The 23137-nt window shown below is 44.7% G+C and overlaps 1 protein-coding gene across 1 annotated transcript in view; it reads left to right on the top strand.

Moving 5' to 3' along the window:
* Positions 1–23137, top strand: part of LOC147626793 (fructose-bisphosphate aldolase-lysine N-methyltransferase, chloroplastic-like) — a 142871-nt gene that overhangs the window by 84470 nt on the left and 35264 nt on the right. Inside the window, exons 9-10 of the mRNA XM_086815345.1 lie at positions 2437–2485; positions 2602–2715. Coding sequence (XP_086671471.1) covers positions 2437–2485; positions 2602–2715 — 163 coding nt within the window. The remainder of the gene's footprint in view (positions 1–2436; positions 2486–2601; positions 2716–23137) is intronic.

Genomic DNA, 23137 nt, shown 5'->3' with positions numbered 1-23137 from the left:
GGAGGCCGATTACGCTCATGCCTGTGGTTTATAAATTGCTGGCTAAAATGCTTGTCAATAGACTTAAAGGGTTTTTGCATGATGGTTTGCATCCATCTCAGTATGGCTTTATTCCACGAAGGCAAATTACAGATAATCTAGCAAATGTCATCATTGGCATGGAGTATGCCAAATACACTCGACAAGATGTATTGGTCATGCAGGTTGACATTGAAAAGGCATTTGACACTGTTCTTTGGGATTACATTGCAGATACCATGCTTCGGCTGGGATTTGGCCCTAAGCTATCCTCTGTGGTTTATTTCTTGTATGCTGACAGTACCTCTGCCGGTTTGTTGGATGGTTTTCTCACAGATCCTTGGCATTTGGGACGTTCGGTAAGGCAAGGTTGTCCTCTCAGTGCTTTGCTTTATGCGATTGCTACTCATCCCCTGCTTATGTATTTGGAATCTTTGACTTCGTTTGGAAGATTGCAGGGCTTGAAATTACCCTCTGGGAAACATTTTATTGCACAAGCTTATGCAGATGATTCTCTCTTTATGCCCCGCAATCACCAAGATGATGTGGAACAAATTATGCATACTCTTCATTTGTTTGGATTGGCAGCAGGCCTCAAAGTGAATTTTCGTAAATCCAAACTATTGGCTCTGACTGAGTATGATTGGCATAAGCTGCTTTGGCCAGGCGAACTTGTTCCTCCGAACATTATAGTTCGTCATTTGGGTTATCCGCTGGGTTGGACTGTATCGGCTACACGGAAATTGGATTGGGTAGCCGAGCGCTTGCACTCCAAGTTACATTATTGGAAGTTGTCCACATGGCCGCTTCATGTGCGTCTTAGAATTGTGCAATGCATTCTTGTAGCTTATGTGCAGTTTTATCTACCTTTGCTATATTGGTCTCAATCCCGCTTAAAGTCCCTTATGTCAAGTATATTGGCGCATTTCTGGCGCACTTCATCTCGTGGAAAGGGCCTCAGATTGTTATCCATGGACAAGTTATGCTCTCCTAAGCGCCTTGGAGGCCTAAATATTTTGGATTTGAGACGTCATGTTTTGGCTAGGAAAGCTATGCTTTTGCCGGTTTTGTTGGATCAGCAGCAACCCTGGACTGTCATGGTGTCCCATTTGTGTCGGCATATTGTCACGCCGTTCTATGGTCATTGGCAACCCACATACTGGGATCTTATATGTGGAAAACTTGAAGGACACATTCCGGGATGTCCTTTCACTTCTTCTCTCATTAATGATTGGAAGGAAGTTACTTCACATATGATATGGCATGGTTCCCGATCTTTGATGGGCAATTCCCTGCGGCTAGAGAGTTTGCATTGGAGTCGTGTATTTTCTTCCACTTTGGTTGACCGTTCACCTCGTCAGGCATATTTTCTATCTCAAAAAGGAATTTGTCAGATACATCAGGTGGTGGATGACACTGGTCAGGTTCTTTCCTTCTCTGTTGCGGCGGATCGTTTTCAATTGGGATCCCATTATTCTCATCTTTGGACAGAAATTCAGCGGATGATTGCTGATATTTCTCCTTTACCTCCCTTGAATGTGGACTCCCGTCTATCTGATTGGAATCTTGGAACCACTGCTATGAAATGTATTTCAGCTGGGACAGTTTATGCCCTCTTGCAATCGGATGCATGGATAGTCAGACATGGTAATCAGCTATGGTCTCTCTCCAAATCTTCAATGTGGTGGAAACGTACATTGTTTCGCATTTGGAAAAGTCATCTGCCTCTTAAAGAACGCCTGTTCTTGTGGCGCTGTTTGGTTGGTGCTCTTCCTGTTGGTAGCTTGTTACATGCACGTCATATTGCGCCTTCACGTTGTGTCCGATGTAAAGCTACTGAGGAGACTGTCCCACATTTACTATGGGGTTGCGTATGCTCCAGATCGTTCATTCGCCGGGTCTCGACTGCTCTTCGCCTTCGTTTCCCTTCGGGCATTTTTCACAGATGCTTTTGGCTTTTTGGGGTATTACAAGCATCACAGTCTCAGTTTGCTGTATTTTTCAGCTGGGTCCGATTCTGGGTCTTTTGGACCATATGGCATGTTCGAAACAACCTCATGTTCCAAGCCAATGACATTGTTCCCTTCCATTACTTCAAGTTCTCGCTTGGTCACGCGCTTCATTTTGCTTATGATGCTGGGGACATCACTCTTGATGCTTATAGGATTTACTTTGATTGCTTCTAGGTAGTGAAGCCTATAGTTACTCTTCTTTTTCTGGGTTTTCCTCGCTTAGAGGTTTCCCACTTGTAAATAAAAAGTGTGGTCTTTTTTGGTGGGTTTTCCTCGTTTTGAGGTTTCCCACCTGTAATTAATGACATGAAGCTTTACAAAAAAAAAGTGTGTGTGTGTAATTTTTTTTTGATCATGAAATATAAATCGAAGGCAGGCTGATTAGGAACCCTTCTTGTTTTTTCAGCTATGGATTGGTGGATGAGAACAACACAAATGACTTTATTGAGATAGAGGTTGGTGAAACATGCATGTATTTTTTTTGGCCTTAAATGTAGATGATCCTTAATCATGCACATCTCTCTGGTTTGTTTGGAATCTTTAAAGCCTCACATATGCATGTTTGGTGAAGGTTGGGTTGGTAAAGACTGATCCTCTGCGATCATTAAAATCACAAATCTTACAAGTAGCCAATTTCCAAGATGAGCAAGCGTTTCCTCTTTATCTTGACCGATTCCCAACTCAGGTGCGAGTGTTGACTCTCTTGTATGTGGTCTCACCCCCCCCCCCCACTAGCTCAGTACTTTCATAGTTTATTTTGTCCTTTTTTTTTTTCCTGGACATGCAGAGGACATTGACAATTGTACATTGATTTGTCTCATAGGTTGAGTTCGGCCTCTAGAAGACTTTAATACAGCTTTCTTTCTTTCTTTCTTTCTTTTTCTCTCTCTCACATTGTTTTTTGACATTCTTCACAAGTACAAAGCAATTAATGTCACTCACACGTACGTGCACATATTTATGCATGTACTTTAGTTTAATTGTGTGGTAATCAAAAAGGGCAGGCTACTTAACTTACTTATCGTGGATCATGACTTCTAGGACTTGTACACTTGTTATGCAGGGTCCCATTCTTGACCACTATGTTTCATGTACTGCTATCTGTTTTGTGAATCCTTCTGGGTCAAATTCTGCATAGTCTGCACGGTTAGCTGGCCTCTCTATTTGAGCTCCCATTAGTTTGGATGGAGATTTGTGGGCATCTTGTACTTCAGATTTCAGCAGTGAATCATGTGCTTCTGCTCTCTCTTTGTGTGTCGGGCATGGCTGCGCCACCACGCACTTGTGACCCAGAGACTCTTATTGCCGAGGTTAAGGAGCAGATGCTGCATTAGGTGTGGGTGCGTGTGAGTGTATCACAGGGTGTGAGTCTGTGTGACCCCAAGAGTCGAAACTCTTAATGCTGAGGCCGATGTGCAGACACCACGTGTGCATGTGTACACTATGGCCAATCATGGCCTCCACTTGTGACCCATAGACTCTTGTTGAAGTGGCTGAGGTGACCAGTAGGTACAGAAGCGGCAGTACGGTGAGCAGGTACAGATGCTGCAGTATGGCCAGCAGGTAGGGGAGACTGACGTGCTGTTTGGGAGTTCTACAGAGAGGTTGAGCAGTACGAGGGCTGTATGCAGGTTACCCAGTGCGCATATTAAAATGGTGTAAGTTGCCTTCTAGGTGCACCCGCAAGTGTGGGCAGGAGGTTTCCCAAAAACATGTTTTTCATGTTGAAGATGGGCGCTTTCCATTATTCTTGTGCCCATACATTGATGTAACTGCCTAAGTTCCATTGTCCACCCTTTGGAGTAATGGGGCTCACATATGGTTAAGTAAAAGAATCCCGATTCCCATGATACTGCCGCCTACCTCTCAGGAGAGGAAGTTTAAAGATTTGCACAGGCCATCAAGATCTTCTGCATGGCATCACGAGCTTAGATCAACTGGCACTAGTCATGTGGTTTTTGGGTTGGATCCCCACCCACCTTGGCTTGGAGACCAGTTGAGTCTTTTTCAGTGGATTCTCTGTGGCACTCCGGTTAGATATTTGGGATGTCAAGTGGGGATTGATATTTTGCCAGAGCAGTAGTTTGCCCCTCTTCTTTTGAGCATTCATAAGAAGCTTCTTTCTTGGAGCACTGCACGGCTCTCCGTCGCTGGCCAAGTGGTGGTGGCCAATCATGTGCTCATAGTTACCATGTGGTACATTACCTCTTGTTGGGCGTTCTCTCAGGCATGCCTCGAATAGGTGCATAGGCTCATCCAGAAGTTTCTTTGGGCAGGGATAGACAGCCCTCTTGCAAGGGCCAAGGTGGCCTGGAGGGTTATTATTCAGCCCTGCCATTGTGGTCGGCTGGGTATCATTGATCCAACTATTGAGAGCAGAGCCCTCTTGGGCAAGTTCATTGCCAGCCAAGGGGTGAGCCCTAGAAGGCTTTCCTCATCGCTCAGATCTCGGCCTGCGCGTTGAGTCTCGGTGGTAGTTGATTTCTCTAAATCAAGTCCGGTCACCTCAAGTTTACTATTCTCATGGAATAGGACATCCAAGGATAAAAATTTAGGTACATTAAGAAACCTTATATGCGATAGACCCTAACATCCCATACCATGAAAATATACCCCATATTAAATCCTTTTAGACACATATAAGGCTGGGTCAAAGTGATCAATTCCTTCTTTGTTCCGTCTTGATATAACTAGACTTCCACCTCAATGTCATCGTCAAACCTTCAAGTTAGCTACACATCAATCTATATTCCTGTAGAGTCTACATTCCCAACAACATCTCCCTCAAATATAGGTTCCCAAAATTTTCTTGTACTTTAAAACAAGTTGACAATCCCACAATAAATTTGTCCTTGGTAGCTAAATTAGTGGCACCCATAACAACCATAAATGGTCAACCAAGATCACACTTATTGCTTAAGAAATTAGGTCATTTGTGGGTCTTCACCAAGCCTACAATACACACATGGCCAAATTTTTTGACCTTGTAGCATATCTCACAAATTTGCTCAAGGGGGTGAAGACGCGTCGTCAGAAAGTGTCCATTATGGGCAGGGCTCTTTAGGTGTTTTATGCATTGAAGAAAGTTTCCTCAGAAGCACGAGTTCTTAAGCTGTCATCATCATGGAATGATGTGTTCAGGTTTATTACCGGCGCTAGTAATCTCGTCACACTGGTGCTATTTTACAGCAGGATGGATTGGGCTTATCACAGTCGGAAGTTGAATGCTACCAAAAGAAACTATTCGGTATATGACAAGGAGCTATTGGGAGTGATTACATCACTTAAGCATTGGAAACCTTTCCTTTATGGTGGTAGGGAATTCATCATAAAGATGGATCACGTGGCACTTAAATGGTTATAAACCATGCCTAGTGCCTACTGGAGTGATAGGCAAGCCAGGTGGAGTCAACTTTTCCAACAGTTTGGAGGCATGATTGAGTATATCCCTGGCAAGCATAACCCTGTTTTTGCTAATGCACTTAGCCGAAAGACCACCATTCAGACCATGCAGGAGTTCATTGTGCTTGAGATTCAAGGTAAAGATTTAAATAGGATGAAGGCACACTATGCGGATTCTTCGGAATTCGGGACTCACTGCTCAGTATAATTTGGCTCTGAGTTTAGAACTGAAATAGGCTACTATGCAATTCAAGATGGCTCGTTGTTCTACAAAAAATAGCTATGTGTACTAAGGGAGAAAAGATAAGCACTTCTTCATGATGCCCATGATTCTCGTGTTAGGTGTCATCGCGGTATAAACAATACTTCGGAGAAGCTAGAGTGACTGTTGTACTGGCCAAAAATGAGAAGGGACATTCACCAATATGTCCAAGCATGCCAGATTTTCCAAAAAGCAAAGGTTCCACACTTGAAGCAAGTTGAGTTGCTTTTTCAATATTTGCATATTTCCATAGGGCCTTTTTAGGATATTAGCATGGACTTTGTAGGGCCTCTTTCAACACAGCTAAAGAATACAGAGCGGATGACCATTGTTGATCGGTTCAGAAAGTTTTGCATGCTCATTCCTTGCAACAAGCAGACGGCCACAACAGAAGACATTGCTTGCCTCTTTATTTGACTTTGGTATCCCGTTTGTGGTATGCCACGGACAATTGCATTAGACAGAGATCCCAAGTTCACTTCACAATCGTCCAATGCCTTTCAGTTGCAGAACAATATCGGATGGTCAAATAGATATTTATAATTAGCTAGTCTTTGATGTTCTCAATCATGACCAACAATCAAAATGAAAACAATTCTTCCATTGGTGCAGGCTATCTTGAATGACACTTATTCATCCAGTATTGGTTGGACTCTATATGAGGCAACATTTGGCCATTGTTTCTCATCTCTTCTTACGAGGATGGTCTCACATTATTGGAGGCCAACAAAACTACAAAGACATTTTCAGAGATTATTCAGTGCGTTAAGGAGCACCTATCCAAAGCACAAAAAGCATACACCAGGTCGGCCAATCAATCTAGAAGAGATGTCAACTACAAGGAGGGGGATCGCATGTTTCTTTGCTTCATGAAGCAACGGTTGAAGCAAATGGGAAGTGTTGCCCCAAGCTCTCTTTTCAAAGTTTTGGCCCATTTCCCATTGTGAAGAAGATTAGTGATTTCTCCATGAAGTTGAAGTTACCAGATAGTTGGACTATGCATGATGTCTTCCACCTCTCATGGTTGAAGCCTTATGTTGGACCACCTTTGCACAAAATTCCGGATGAGGAGTAATTTGAAGTGGTCGACAAGGGAGAAGTAATTGAGTCCGAGTGGATTCTCCTCCATATGTGGAAGCATGGTTTTGGTCGAAGATTGAGACAATTCTACACCAAGTTCAAGGATGGAGGCACTCACAAAGTCGTTTGGCTCGACAAGGAGTTTTTCTAGGAGTACCCCTTGATTTTGGCGGACTACTTGGTAGCCATACAACTATCACCAAGCTAAGCAAGAGGGAGGTGCTATGTGACACATTGGCTCATCATTAGTGCTAAACTTGTAGAGCAGTAGAACCCTGTAGGGATTTAGTTTGTTGTATGCTGTGACCGCATTGTGAGCCCTAGTCCAAGGACATGTTAGGCACCAGCTACGTAGGTCGCATCTGGAGCCTTAGGTGTTGGTATGTGTCACTTATCCCATTGGGAGAATAGTTGCATGTAGGTTATCTTGGGATAGAGTGTTAACAAGCATGTAGAAGCTTTAGGCACAAAGGGCCTTAGGCTTAGCCTTCGGGCCAGCCTTAGGCAGGCTACCATAAGGGTTTCCCAAGAGCCACAAAGGGACAGCCTTGGCATTATGCCCAGTCACCGACCAGCATGGACAGCATGGGAGGAGCTAGTCGGCCAACCATCAGAGTAGGTCCGCAGTCACACATGTATGAAAGTGACAGCTTAAACATCTTATTCAGCCTGTCATGGGCATAAATCAATCGGCCGACAGCATATGAAGTGGCTGACTAGTAGTGGGTTTGCATATATAAGCAGCCCTCAGTCCCATTCATAAAAGCATCTCACTCTTGCTTAATTGAGCAGTGTACAAAGGAGTAAACTTGTGTGCCTAAGTCCCACGACTTGTGCATACATATCTTTTAGCAGAGCATCCTCAGGGTACCATAGTCCAGGGCAGCCAGAAGTTATCTCCAGCATTCAGCCATCAGTCCCGCATTCTCTTAGGAGATCTAGGTGTGCATATTGGCTCCCAAAGTGTCTTCTAAAGTGCCTTCAGACTAGATGATGGTTCAGCTGACATTTGGTCTTCTTCATCCTTGCATTTGGCATTCCACAGTCAACTTCATCAGTAAGTTCGTTTTAAAGTATGCATTGTAAAGAAGTTCTCAAAAGTAATAAAAGAAAATACTCTTGCTTGTGGGATGGGGCCAGAATTAAAGTGAGTTACTTACTCACTCACTCAAACATAGAGGTATAAAGAGGGCCTTGCTGTGTGTTACACGATCATACCGGCTACATGCTACAATCTCCCACCCTTTGAATTCACAAACCAATGCTCGCTCCTAAATCTAGGGATCCAAAACCTCTTGGAAATCAAGTTCTCTCAAAGAGCTTCTTCCCAAATATTTGAGATTCTAGGGATTCACGTCTCAAAAACCTCAAAACAAGTCATAGGTGCTCTAATTGCGCCTAATGCGACTCGTGAAATACCAAAAATTTCACCCGAGAAGGTATACCACAAATGTACCGAACAATTCTCGAGAGGATTAGCCACATATGCTTCTAAAGGGGCTACAGCATACATGTGAACCAAAAGGATTCTGATAATGGCCCATCCATGTACACAACAGATTCATAAAGATGTCGTCTCAACGATACAGCTTTGGTGTAGACACATGTGAACGAACTTCATAAAATAAACCAGAGCTTGTAGTTTATCAATTGGTTGCCTGCTCTCGAGAAATGAAATCTATTCTCTATAACCTTAATCACACAGTCTACTACTTCTAGTTAAACTACGATAACCTAGTGCACCCCAAGGATATCCTATTGGAAATCTTCAACATGACAACTTTCTAGCTATCACACGGTAACACTAAGTGAAATCGATAGACATCCAACAAGAAAAAAAATCTCATTAGCGAATTGGTCTTGACAATGTTCAAGACATGCTTTCTGGGGTTGTGACTCAATGGAGTCTTCACAGTATTCATGCAACATGAAGCAGCACTGAACCTCAACATAAAGCTAAGAAACTCGGTTGGATTCTCATATGTGAGAATATACAAAACAGAACTCCTTGAGATCTAAAACTTGTGCACTACAACAAAGAACTGTGTACAATCTTGTCCATGGTCCACGAGAATAACAAATAAGACCACCCCAAAGATTTGGAACTAAGGTTATAAATGAGTAATTTCGAAATAAACAAGATCAACGAGTGAACAAGAAAGTAATAACAACTTTAAATAGCTGTTTATTTGATTGTGGTCAAACCACCGTTAGCTCTGACGGAATATCCTTGTTGATGGATTAAAGATTGGAAAAAATTATGGATGGCTTTTTTAGGATTAAACTAAGTGAACTGTGGTGATCAGAGGGGATCTTTGAGACACTCATGCCGTCCATAGTCTCAAACAAAGATCATAGCAAAATGGATAGCAAAATCCACTCTTGTGCTATCAATCCCTCGTAGAAATATCTGGTAAACACTACGTAGCCCACAAACAAAGAATCCACATCAGTATGTGCCTCTCGGCACACTATGTCGAGAAAACACTTGTTTACTTTTCTTGGGCGTGCACCCAAGGGCAGAAGTGTTTCATGTGCTAGCAACTCTTCATATCCTGAGAAGGGTGTTGGCCAAGTAGTGTTCATTGCCACTAATGGTGGGACTATTGCTATGTCGGAAGTGTTATATGTACTTGGCATTAAGAAAAAATTTGTTTCTAGTGCCTGCCATCACAAGAGCAAGTCTTGTGGTAGAATTCGTTCATGACAAATGTACATTGCATGACACAAATGATGGTGATATCATTGTGACATCTACTACATGATGCCATGGGTTATACAGGTTAGACAAATATGATAGAGTTGCTTATGCTGCACATGCAGTGGCTGCCACATCTGCTATGGCTGATGCAGAGCTTTGGCATGCACATTTTGGACATGTGAACTTTAGCAGTTTGATGCTTTTACAAAGGCATTAGATAGTTTTAGAGATGCCATCGTTAGCAACACTGCCTAAATATGTAAATGAGGGGTGTGTTTTGGGCTAAATGCATCGGAAACCATTCACCAGAGATGGTTGGGTCAGGGCTGTTGGGAAATTACAGCCCATACATTCTGATGTTTGTAGTCCCATGACACCATCTTGGGGAGCATACATGTACTTTGCCACATTCATTCACGACTTCTCAAGATTTGCTTGGATTTATCCAGTAAAGGCAAAGTCACATGTGTTTATGTACTTTCAACGCTTTGTGTCTATGGTTGAGAATGAGATAAATCTGAAAATTCAGACCCTACATATAGATCCGCGGGGGGGGGCGGGGGGGGGGGGGTGGGGGGCATGCTTTCAATGCTTATTTATTGGAAAGAGGCCTAACACATCAATACACGGTGCCATACACACCTCAGCAAAACGGTGTGGCTGAGAGGAAGAACAGATCTCTTATGGAGATGGCAGGATGCATGGTTAAGGCACAAAAGTTGCCACAGGTTCTAGATGGATGTTGTTGCATGTGCTTCATATGTGCTTAACATATGTCCAACCAAGGCATTGAAGACATGTGGGTGTTTGGGTGTTTGACTTATGGCCTTGTGTGTGAGCAACACCATACCAAACTTGATGACAAGGTTGTAAAATGCATATTTGTGGGTTACAACAAGGAAACCAAGGGCTGCTGTCTCTACCATCCCGTTGTCCCATATGGCTGTTGCAAACTTTGTAGGACAACAAACTCACAACTCCACTCTCTTGGAGGACTAGATTTGTTGTCAGAATGCTCCCAATAATGAGGAGCTACAGATCTTATGAGGGTGCACGAGAAAATCAGCATTGGATGAGTGCCATGCAACATGAATTTGATTCCATATAGTGTAATGACACTTGGGATTTGGTTTACTTACCCTATGGCAAGAAGGCTATTGGCACGAAATGGGTTTTCAAACTCAAAAGATAATGTGATGGTACCATTGATAGGTACAAAGCAAGACTTGTGGCAAAGGGTCATGCTTAGCAGAAGGGCATTGATTATGACCAGACCTTTTCTCCCACTTCATGCATGACTACCATCAGGTGTGTTATTGCAATTTGCATTGGCAGCTCACTGGGGATGGGAATTGTATCAACTGGATATCAAAACCGCTTTACTCAATGGGGATTTGCATGAGGAAGTATATGTCTCGCAGCCCATTGGTTTTGTGGTGCTTGGTCAGGGGTATGCAAGTTGAGAAAGGCACTCTATGGTCTCAAGCAAGCTCGAAGAGCTTGATACGAGAAGATACATACATACTTAATTGCTCACAAGTTTTAAAATAGTTTGACGAGAGTACCCTCTTATGTTCGGAAGGATGGGGAAGATTTGATGATACTCATCCCATATGTGGATGACATGTTGCTCGTAGGTCCTAATGATGATCAGATTTCAGCTTTCAAAGCTGTATTACATGCATCATTTGACATGATAGATGGGTCCATTGCATTATTACTCAGCATTCAATTTTTTAGCGTGATGATGGCATTGTTTTGTTGCTAAAGAGGAGGACTATAAGCCTATTTGCAACGCCTCTTGAGATGGGTGCTACGCTCAGTCTCCAGGATTCAGTTGAGCCATCTGATTCATCCACAAGGGTTTGTGGGATATTGTTCAGGGCATTGAGAGGAAGCCCGAGCATCCTCAGAACTCTAGGAGGCGGACTCAGGATCAGGAGGATGAATTTGTTGCGGAATTACAAGACGGGGAGAATCGGGACTCAAAGGCGCATTCTATGCTTGTGCGAATCATCACAAAGGAGGTCTCACTGGCAGTGCAAACTCTCACCAGTGCTCATTATAGGTATGGTCTAAATTGGAGGATCTCTTTGCTCGAGATTCGTTGATGAGGGCAGTTACCTTGCAAGGGCAGCTCAACGGTTTGTTATTTCTTGAAGGCAATTCCATGCAGTCGTTCCTCATGAAGACCAAGGTTATCCATGACCAGTTATTGGCTATGGGTGTTGCTTTGTCCTCTTCTCAGTTGGTTGCTCTTATCTTCACCAAGCTTCCTCCAGACTATGATGTGATTCTCGATCTTTGCGGTGCGAGGTCACATCCACTTAGTTGGATTTTGATGATCTTAGCTCCCTTCTTTTGGAGGAGGAGTTCGTTCTCGTTTCACAGGGTAAGTTGAAGGTGTTAGTCAACAGTTCTGACCAGGTACTTTCCTTGGTTCAGAAGAAAGGTCGGAGTCGCTGCTTCTCTTGCGGGAAAAGAGGACATCTATCCAAGGATTGTTTGTCCAAGAAGAAGGACAAGACCAAGGGCAAGGCTTCATCTCAGAGAAAAGACAAAGACATGACATAGAATAGTGGTATAGATTCTAGTACCACTTCTAGGACTCCCAGGGTGCTTCCAGCTCAGGAGAACCCAGATGGTGTACTTCTCTAGTACACATGCAGTTTTCCCCCATGTGCTTCTAGCCAGAGGAGGCTTGTGGATGGGAGACGGATTGATTATAGCTCCACTTATTGGTGCATGGGGTCCGTGATTCGGAGTTCCGAGCATTAGACATTTGGCAGGACATGGTTATCTTTTGTATAGCAGAGGTTATGAACTGGATGTGTTCCGAGTTCATTGTTTAAGGCTTTTGAGACGTGATGTGTTCTGTCCACTACTGGGGATTATGGGCATGGTATGTCCATTAGCTCATCATCTATTCTTGGATTTCACTGCACACTTGTGTGGGAATTTGTAGCCAAGCAAAGTTTCTTGCTGTTCGTGGTGGCATTTTGTTTCGAGGAAACAGGTTGGTGGATGGTCTCTCCAAGGTGATTCCAGTATTCGCGGTGCTAGAGGGTCTATGGTTGTATCTTTATCGGCTTATCTTCTACCGACTCTTGCACACTATGAGCTGTAGAGGGAGTGTCAGAAATTATGGATCTTAGTGTTTTGGGGATGTACCTATTTTAGGATATTTTATATATTTTTTCCTATTTATTTGTCCTGTGCCAGTCGGCCAGCTCTCACATGGACTATATAAGGAGTTCTCTCATTATTTACTATTCCATCCATTCCCTTGCACAAGTTCAACATTCTCTTGCTGGCCTATTGCCATTGTAAAGCTTCAAGCTAATATAAAAGATGATCTTGTCCATAGTTACATCCAAACTACGTTTGGATGTAATCCAAACGTTTGGAATGTTCACTAACGTTTGGAAACGTATTGAACGTGTACTTTTGATTTTATAGGTTAAAAAAACGGACACAAGTCAATGTTGTTTTTTTTTCCGCTTTTCCTTACGTGCGTGTGGCAGCCTTTGTGCAGCGCTCCTACGGGCGTCTCGATGCGGTGCTCAAGTCTCTCTCTCTCTCTCTCTCTCCCCCTCCGCACACGCTCAAGTCTCTCTCTCTCTCTCTCTCTCTCTCTCTCTCTCTCCCTCCCGCAAAATTGAAACTAAAGGTTGTATATGTTGAGAAATGTAATCGCGGTGTTGTGTGTATGTGGGAAAGCACCCTAGAGGTGCAAGATATTGTGGCAAGATAAGAATGCCACATGTAATATTGCATGGTGTGTGAGAGTTGACCAAAAGAGTGGAAAAGGAGTTGCCACATGGATGATGATGTGTAAAGTGGGATAAGGCTAGAGAGCCTATATCATTGTATGGTTCATTGTCATATGCAATACAAGGGAATAGTGTGGAGTGTGCGATCTCTCTCTCTCTCTCATGGAGTTTTTAGTGTGGTTTAATCCACCTTAATCTTATGCTTAATCTATGTCCTTCACCATGATCAATCCCATTTCTAGAATCTTAGCATGGTATCAGAGCCAAATGGGCTCTTGGTCATGGTGTTTATTATGTATATTAGCTTGTTTGTGTGTTTGTTTGATTAAGCATGTTATTATGGTTCATTTAAAAAAAATCTATGCACACTCTATTATTGTTCTCTATTTGCATTTGAGAGAGGAGTTCAAAGCTGCCTATGAAGCTGAAAATTAAGATTTCAGCATTATGAAGACTATGGAGTCTTCATCAAACATCAAAGAAGCTGCCCAAGAGAGTTGCAAATGGAGTTTTGCAACATGGAGAGCTTGCTCATCATCAAGGAAGCTGAAAATGGAGATTTCAGCATTATGAAGGCTATGGAGTCTTCATCACCATCAAGGAGAAGCTGTCAAGAGAAGATATGCTGCTGATTATGCCTCAAGAAGGTTGGTTTTGTAAAGTTTTGCCTCAAAGTTTTGTGTTTGAGCATGGAAGAATGCTCAATGTTGAAGGGTTGCTGGTCCCATGGCTCTTGCATTTGGGCAAAGAGCATGCTTTAAGGTGCATGTTTTGCTTGGCTGAAGCAAGTAAGGTTTGAGGCTCAAGATGGAGTCCATGTATGTGCATCAAGAGGAGGATGCACATGTGTTTGCTCATAGAAAATGAGTGAGTGGTGGAAGTAGTGGAAACTTTTACATGTGAATGCACCTCTGGTTTCTCATAGGGAGAAACTCAAAGAAAGAACCCTTGAAGGAGCATGCAAGATAGCATGCATTGTGGAGCTCAATTAGGAGCTCATTATGGCCATGTTAGTGGTCAATGTGAACCTCATGCAAGGGGTTCAAGAGGCAAAGAAGAGGTAGTTGGTGTGTAATGCCAATTACATCAATGTAAGAAATCGCAGCAGCAAAGAGTGTGAAGCCTTGTCCATGAAAGGACAAATGAGGTGCAACCGAGAGAAGGTTTTTTTACAAGCTCAATGATGGAGCTTGAAGAGGATGCAACTGGGTAGAGCATGCAAGTAAGAGAAGAGAGCATGGTGATGAGGGCAGAAAAGCAAGGGACCTAGTTGCTCGAACGACAGAGAAGGCTCTTTTAGGAGAGTCAAAGTTACACGCAGTAGATGCTTTGCAGGTAGAGACAAGTCGCAAGCATGGTATTGCAGAGAGGAAGCTACAAGAAGCTGAAACACGGGAAGATGCTTTAAGGAGGGAATGTCTTACTTTCAAGGCACAACAAGATGCTCATGAGGTGGAGCTAAATCGTCAAAAGCAAAGCCTGCAAAAGGACAACAGTAGCGAACTGAAGCAAGGACAACAGTAGCGAACTGAAGCAAGGTAACTGACACAACGTTGCGCTGGAGAGAAGAGTAGCGAACAACAAATCAATAGTGTACAAGCACAGCAAGGCGGACGCAGCGCAGGTAGACTGAGCAAGACTTGAAGTCTTAGCTATGGCAAATAGACGCAACATAGAACTGAGCAGAGGTAGCCGAGGAGAGAAGCAGTCGTGAGGAGGAAGACGACCCTGTGTGTGTCAGGGAATCCGACTGCAACAGCATTCGGCTCGTCGGCGGTCCAGCTGGCGCATTCAACGCCTGTTCAAAGATCTTTTTATTTTTTTTAAAGGCGTTAATCTTTAAATGTGTGGTGTAAAGAAACCCAAAGTAAACCCTTGTAGAATTGTATGGTTTTATCTCTCCATAGCCCTGAAATAGCGTGCATATATCGGCTTGTAAAAATAAAGCCGTGAAATTTTCTCTCTCTCTCTCTCTCTCAATTGGATTTGATGGGTGCCCTGCCCTTGCACATGCATAAAAAGGATTGTATTTGTTTCACCCATGTATATGAGGGCAAATTGTGCCCGAGCTTGCGTGCTCAAAACGAGATATGTATTCACCCATGGTATGAGGGTAACCATGCCCGAGCTCACCTAGAAGCTCGAAATGGTTGTCGTGTGATGTGTGCATGAGTGATGCACGTGTGAGGTGCATGCGCATGGGTTGGTTCCCACCTGAACTTCCATGTTCAAATCGGACTCAGTGGTTCCGCTGTGAGCAAGTCGGCCCAAAATGGACTAGGTGTCTAAGATGGTAGACACGCGCACACATGTTTGGTTGATGGACACTCCAATGTATCATTGAGGGGGTGTGTTGAGAGATAGCGATTGCGTTTGTGCAATGCTACATTGATATGGGTGATGGATGATGGGTGAGTTGTGGAACACCTCGATTAAGAGGGGGTGTTGAGAAATGTAATCGCGGTGTTGTGTGTATGTGGGAAAGCACCCTAGAGGTGCAAGATATTGTGGCAAGATAAGAATGCCACATGTAATATTGCATGGTGTGTGAGAGTTGACCAAAAGAGTGGAAAAGGAGTTGCCACATGGATGATGATGTGTAAAGTGGGATAAGGCTAGAGAGCCTATATCATTGTATGGTTCATTGTCATATGCAATACAAGGGAATAGTGTTGAGTGTGCAATCTCTCTCTCTCATGGAGTTTTTAGTGTGGTTTAATCCACCTTAATCTTATGCTTAATCTATGTCCTTCACCATGATCAATCCCATTTCTAGAATCTTAACAGTATAGTATTAGTAAGTGCTTTAATGTTCATTGATGAATCTTCAAACTTCATATTTCAAAATTTTATAAGTAAACTATAAATTTTGTATATATATATATATATATATATATATATATATCGGGGGCAGCGTTCGCTACGTTTGGAATCTTTTCAGCACGTTTTCCAAACGCACTAAACGTATCGTTAATTACGTTTGGAACCACCTTGATCTTGTCCACAAGCTCTCTCTACTCTCTCTCTTGTCTTGTTTATGCTTCCGCTTGTGCATTCTCAATCAGTCGGTCAGCCTCCTTGCTTCACTATAAAAGGGGCCTCTCATCATCACTTGTATTCATCCATTCCTTTGCACAAGTTCAACATCTCTTGCTGGCTAATTGCCATTTTAAATCCTTCATGCTAATATAAAAGGTGATCTTGTCCACAAGCTCTCTCTACTCTCTCTCTTGTTCATTTTTTTGCTTCCACCTGTGCATTCTCCAATAGCTTTGCCTAGAGAAAAGTTCAAAGCTTTTGTGCAAAGCTTTGGGCTTACTACCTTTTGAAAATTGATCTGGAGTTACTTTGTACATGTTCACATCGTCACTATAGGGGAGATTTGTAAGTTTATAGTAGTGACATGTGAACCAGGAGTAATAATTCTCCACACGGGGCATTTTTTTATCTTTGTATATCAAAGGTTTTTTTCCCTTGTATGTGAGCACGTCCTTATGGTGTGTAAGTGACCTTGAAAGGTCACATCTTCTACTTTGTACCTTATCTCATTATCTTGTTATTGTGTGTGCATCCTGCAAGCTCACTTTCAGTCGCTTTGTTCACTGTGCATTCTATGTGTCATTGCCCAACCCAAATCTAACCCTAAACCCAATAAAATCTAGCCTTAGAAGGCTCTTAAAGTTTGCCCAAGTGGTGAGTTTCTATCGTCAAGATCTATCAGTAATATCATGGAAAAGATGGAAATCGCCTATTCAACTAGGACGTGTGGGTCTTCTGTTTTTTAACTATCCCTAATCATATTAGGGATAACTGAACAATAACAAATCCAAGTTTTTACTACTATAGGGACTCAAGATAGCATGACACGACAGCATGACGCATGTAACTATTTGGCCTTCCTAGCCTTCTATTCACATGATGGAACCCTTGCCCGGACATTGGACAGGTAAAAGAAGGCATGGGGATAGGGACCATAAGGTTTGTACATGGAAAAGCTCCAGTTTTGGTCAAAAAGCAGAAAAAAGAAAAAAGTCAAATTGAGTTGACCACGAGCTAGGAGCACCACTGGCAAGAGGGGACTGAGCAGGAGCAAAAAGCTTAAAGCTGCCTTTCAAAAAAAGCAGCTCTAGGGCCAAAAAGGAAGGCCCTATAACCAGAAAAGCAAAGCACAAGAACTTTGGAAAAGCTGGCCATATTTGAGTAATAATTTATTGTATAAAGTTAAAAAAAAAAGACAAAAGCAAAGCAAATGGGAAAGCAAAAGCTTGGCTAGCTTTTTGGGCAAAAAGCAAGGCTCCCCTCGGGTATAAAACTAGCATGAACTTTTCATCATGATCATGGAGGTGTAAAGTTCATCATCATCATCGACCTCCAAGTGTGGGCGTCACCCATCGAAGCTTGGAACTATACAGCCGTCTGCCTGTTGTCCGCTGTCTAGTGGCCAGCGTCGCCTACCTGTGTGCCACCACCATCTGCTAGCACCGCCAGCTGCTGTACTGGCCGTCTCGGCTTGGACCTCCTTCGCTACCCTACTTGTGCGTCGTCTTCCGTCAAACTGCACCAACTATGCGCTGCCACTAGCGCGCTGTGCGAGCCAATGTTAGCCAGTGCTGCCGCCAGCCGCTTGGCTGCCGCCAACAGAACCGCCGCCTGTGCCTGCTGATCTCAGCACCGCCACGACCAAGTGCTGCTGCTGCTGATCTCAGGGCCGCCAACAAAATTGCCACCTGATCAATACAGTGCCGCCACCTGAACCGGACAGCACCACTGCCTGAGCACCACTGCCTGATCTACTATTGTGTACCGTGCGACTGGCTGGATTGCCGTACTACTACTGTTCTGCAAGTTGTTACCATACTTCCTTGCTGATGTAGACCTGTCCTGGCTCATACTCCCCTGTTTGGCCTTTGTGGGCTGTTTCTACCCTAGGTTTGGGCAAGAAACTTACAGCTGAACACCATAAGCTTGGTCATCTACATGCATCACCTCTGTACCCTATTTACGAGTTTGGGGTTCGTTGGATTTGGATTTGGACTTGGATTGGTAGGTGAGAGATTCCTTGTGGGTCATCCCCATGGTGTGCTCGGCATTAGGATCTTGTGCCGCGTCATCAATATTGACTTTGACTTGGCTTTTTTTTTTTCTTTCTTTCCGGGAAAAAGATCCTTGAATTAGTTAAAGAAAAAACAACCACGGGGGCCAAGTGAGATAGCAAGTATCATTGTATTCCTGTGCTTGGAAACAGCCGTAGCGTGACCTGCCCCTGTTGTCCCTGCGCCCTCTCCCTTCGCTGCCTTCCCCCCCACCCTCTCCCTTCGCTGCTTTTTCTTTTGCCGCCCCTTTCCCTTTGCTTTTTTTTTCTTTTTTTATTTTTCTTTCTTTCTTTCGTTTTCTCTTTTCTTTTTCTTTTACTTTTTCCTTCTCTTTTCTTTTCTTTCTTTCTTCTTCTTCTTCTTCTTCTTTTTTTCCCTTTCTTTCTTTCTCTCTTTTTCTTTTTCTTTTTCCTTCTCTTTTCTTTTCTTTCTTTCTTTCTTTCTTCTTCTTCTTCTTTTTTTCCTTTTTTCTTTTTTCTTTCTTTTCTTTTTCTTTTTCTTTCTTTCTTCTTTCTTCTTCTTCTTCTTTCTTCTTCTTCTTCTTTCTTTCTTTCTTCTTCTTCTTCTTTTCTTTCTCCTTCTTCTTCTTCTTCTTCTTCTTCTTCTTCTTCTTTCTTTCTTTCTTCTTCTTCTCTTTCTTCTTCTTCTTCTTCTTTTCTTTCTTCTTCTTCTTCTTTCTTTCTTTCTTCTTCTTCTTCTTTTCTTTCTTCTTCTTCTTCTTCTTTTCGTTCTTCTTCTTCTTCTTCTTCTTCTTCTTCTTTCTTTCTTTCTTTCTTTCTTCTTCTTCTTTCTTTCTTTCTTCTTCTTCTTCTTCTTCTCTTTCTTCATCTTCTTCTTCTTCTTCTTTTTCTTCTTCTTCTTTCTTCTCCTCCTCCTCCTCCTCCTCCTCCTCCTTCTTCTCTTTCTCCTTCTTCTTCTCTTTCTTCTTTTCTTTCTTCTTCTTCTCCTTCTTCTTCTCCTTCTTCTTCTTCTTCTCTTTCTTCTTCTTCTTCTTCTTCTCTTTCTTCTTCTTCTTCTTCTTCTTCTTCTTCTCTTTCTTCTTCTCCTCCTCCTCCTCCTCCTCCTCCTCCTCCTTCTTCTCTGGCAAGTTTTGGCCTGTTCTGGTCTTCACCCCCAGGAGGACTCCATGGTAGCCGCTTTGTCTCCCCCGACTGAGGCCGCTGTTACCTGCCTTTCGTTTTCCGAAGCGGACCTGCAGCTTCTCGCTATGACTGTCCCATCCGTAGAGGCCTCCACTCTGGTATGCAAGATTGTCGGTAGCCGCCCCGCGCGTGGCCAACTCAGAGATCTTCTTCAGGCTAGCCTCCTAGGTGCGCCAGCAAAGAGCGCAGATATTCATCCTTTGGGGCGCAGCTACTACCAGGTTGAGTTCGACTCACCAGCGGCGTCTGATCTTGTCATGCAGTTGAGCCCCATTGCACTGCGTACGGCCCATGCCTTCTTTGCACGGTGGCAGCACGGCTTCGACTTGACATTTGACCCATTAGCTGGAGTTTTAGGCTTTCTCGTGACAGTCTGTTTTCCACGCCTCAAGAAGGAATACCTTCCTCTTCTCCCAGTGATTGGTGGTGCCATCGGGAGAGTGATGGAATCCCTGGGGCGTACCCGCCGCTGCGGGAAGATTCTACCAGGTAGGAGTCATACTTTTGGGTCTTCATCCTTCGGCCCTTCAGGAACGCAGGGAGGAGTGTCTCTCTGTCAGCGAGCAGCTTCTACCGTCTGTGATAGGATCAAGAGTCATAGTTCTAGGACGTGCTCAGTGGGTTACCATTCTGATCGGAGAGGATAGCGTTGGCTGCCTCAACATTTATGCCCCGAATGCGGCTGTAGGTAGAGCCGTCTTTTGGAGCACTGTCCGACAAGCCCTTCCCTAGGGTGATTTTTGGTGCATGGGCGGTGACTTCAACATGATAGAGGCTGGAGAGGACAAACTTGGAGGTGGCACGGCCACTGTCTCAGGGGTGGAGTACTCTGCATGGGAGATGATACTGATTCTTAGGGGACAGGACCCTTGGCATCTTCTAGAGTTTGGGCGCAACCTTGGGAGTCTTAGTTTTTCTCGATCAGATAGGCAGAGCAGTGGCCCCAACCTCTCTTGGCTGGACAGGTTTTATGTTGACGAGTGGGCTTGCAGCGGTTGGTATTCTGGTAGGCACTACATTTTCAGATCATGCCTCACTTATTCTATCCCTAGAGGACCCTGGGAGTCTTAGCTTTTCTCGATCAGATAGGCAGAGCACTGGCCCCAACCTCTCTTGGCTGGACAGGTTTTATGTTGACGAGTGGGCTTGCAGCGGTTGGTATTCTGGTAGGCACTACATTTTCAGATCATGCCTCACTTATTCTATCCCTAGAGGACCCATGGAGGCATGACAAACATGCGAGCTCCAGGATTCCAGACAGCCTCATTCAGGACCCTGAGATTTGTAGCCGGATTGAGCAGATATGGGCGGGTCTAGACTTTTCCTCAGGATCTGCAGCGTGCACTTCGGATGAGGGCCTTGGGGAGGTCAGTATTTTCTTATAGGAGGTAGCCCAGAGGAGATTGGAGGGATTTCGGGAGCAGGAGAGGAGTATGAGGAGGGGCCTGGCCTCTTTACAGCGTCTTCAGGAGAGTTCCCCGGACTTCCCGTGGATTGAGAGTCAGATCGCTGCTGCCCGGACGGAGATTCGGTCCATTGAGGAGAGGAGGGTTGAGTATAGATACCATGCCAGGGCCTCATTCTGGACTCAGGTCGGTGACAGAGTTACTGGAAACTTCTTTGAGATAGCTGGCCCTCACAAGAGGAGAGACCATATTCGCAGGCTACGTGGACACAGGATGGAGTTATTGTTTCCGATCCCCCGTTGGTGAGAGCGATTGCCACGGATTTCTTCTGGTCTCTTCTCATTGGTGCCCCATTATCCCCCCAGGTGATGTATGCGCGTGAGAGAGTCTGGAGACACACGAGAGAGGTGGTTCCCCCCTCCCTTCTGTCTTTCTTATTGACCCACCTTTCGCTGTAGAGGAGCTGGTGGAGGCGGTGAAGGCATTACCCAAGGGCAAATGCCCGGGGACGGATTGGCTTCCTGCTTCTTTCTTTCTTTGCCATTGGGACCTCATGGAAGGTGGCCTTCACGTTGCCTTCCATGAGATTATGCACACAGGTGCCATGATTCCCAAGGAGGGTGGTGATAGATTGGAGATCTGGCAGTGGAGACCCATCACCCTTCTAGGGACGGCCTACAAGATTTTGGCCAAGGCCATCAGTAGAGGCGACTTCAGCCTTCCCTCCCAGACTTGATCCATGACACTCAAACTGGCTTTGTTTAGGATTGGAGTATTCTAGACAACATCTTTTTTGGGAGGCAACAGCTTCGGCTAGGATTTGACAAAACAAGACCTCATTGTGCTACTCCTTTACTTTGAAAAAGCTTATGATAGGGTGGATTGGAGCTTTCTAGAGGGCACTATGAGCCGGATGGGATTCCCTATGGAGGGATTCGCGGAGTCTTAGGACTTTATTCAGCATCATAGCCGGGTTCTCATTCAAGGAGCCCGAGGTGACAGATTCCCCCTTTCGTGCTCGGTTCAACAAGGCTGTCCTCTGGCACCGTACTTGTTTCTATTTGTCCCATGATTAGTTTTCTCTCCGCCCAAGAGACCGGACTTCAGAGATTGCGCCTTGCCCTCCGCACGCAGGAGGAACTGCTGGACTCAGAGTTTGGAGATGACACAGCAGCCTACCTTGCCGGAGATGTTGGGAATCTCCAGAGATTCACGGAGGCGATAGAGATTTTTTGCCGTGCATCAGGAGCATAGATCAACTAGCACAAGTCGTGTGGTTTTTGGGTAGGCTCAGCACCGACCCCGACTTGGCGACCAGTTGAGGCTTTCCAGTGGATCTTGAGGGGCACTCCAGTCCGATACCTCGGCTGCTAGGTTGGCATTGATCTCTCCCGAGCAGCAGCTCCCCCTGCTTCTTCTGAGTATTTGGAAGAAGCTTCTGTATTTGAGCTCGGCGAGGCTATCCCTTGCAGGCAGAGTGGTGGTGGCGAACTAGGTACTGCTTGCCACCATGTGGCACATCACCTCGTGCTGGGCCTTTTCTCGCGCTTGTATTGGCCAGGTACAACGTTTGATCCGGAACTCTTGTGGGCCAGAACTGATGGGAGGCTAGCCAGGGCCAAGGTGGCATGGACAGTGATCATTCAATAACGTAGCAGAGGGGGGCTAGGTCTCATTGATCCAACTATACAGAGTCGTGCCCTATTGGGCAAGTTGATTGTCAGAGGACTCCCACCCAGTGGTGAGCCTTGGAAGGATTTCCTCTTGGCCCGGATTTCAGCCCGGAGAGCACTAGATGGATCTTCACAGAGATGCAAGCCCGTGGTTTTAGTCCTGCCTTTGAGGATAGATTCGCAGCCAGTCTACTTCGTGCTTGGGATCATCTTAGGCCAACCCTCAGACAAATTGTTCCAGTGGCCTCAGAGGAGCAGCTTCAGCAGCCTTTGATCTGGAACCCCCTGATCCGTTTACCCAGTGGCCACATGCTAGGGGCCCGACCGCACATATCCTGGGGCGCCTTGAGCATCGGACCAGCGAGGTCTCTTGGAGATTGGGTTGCACATAGGTAGTTACCTCAGGAGGAGTAGGAGAGAGCCCTGACAGGGATCCGGGGTAGAGACATGCTTAGCATCGACATTGACTTAGCTATTCCTCCAGAGTGGCTGACTCCTATTCCAGGCCGGACCCCCCTGATATGGCCAGGCGTGTTCACCAGACACAATATTCTCATGGCAGTCTATGGAGCAGA

Source organism: Cibotium barometz, chromosome 21 (genome assembly GCF_041138505.1).
Source record: "Cibotium barometz isolate CiBa-2024 chromosome 21, ASM4113850v1, whole genome shotgun sequence".
Lineage (NCBI taxonomy): Eukaryota > Viridiplantae > Streptophyta > Polypodiopsida > Cyatheales > Cibotiaceae > Cibotium > Cibotium barometz.
This window is presented reverse-complemented; position numbering and strand designations above follow the sequence as displayed.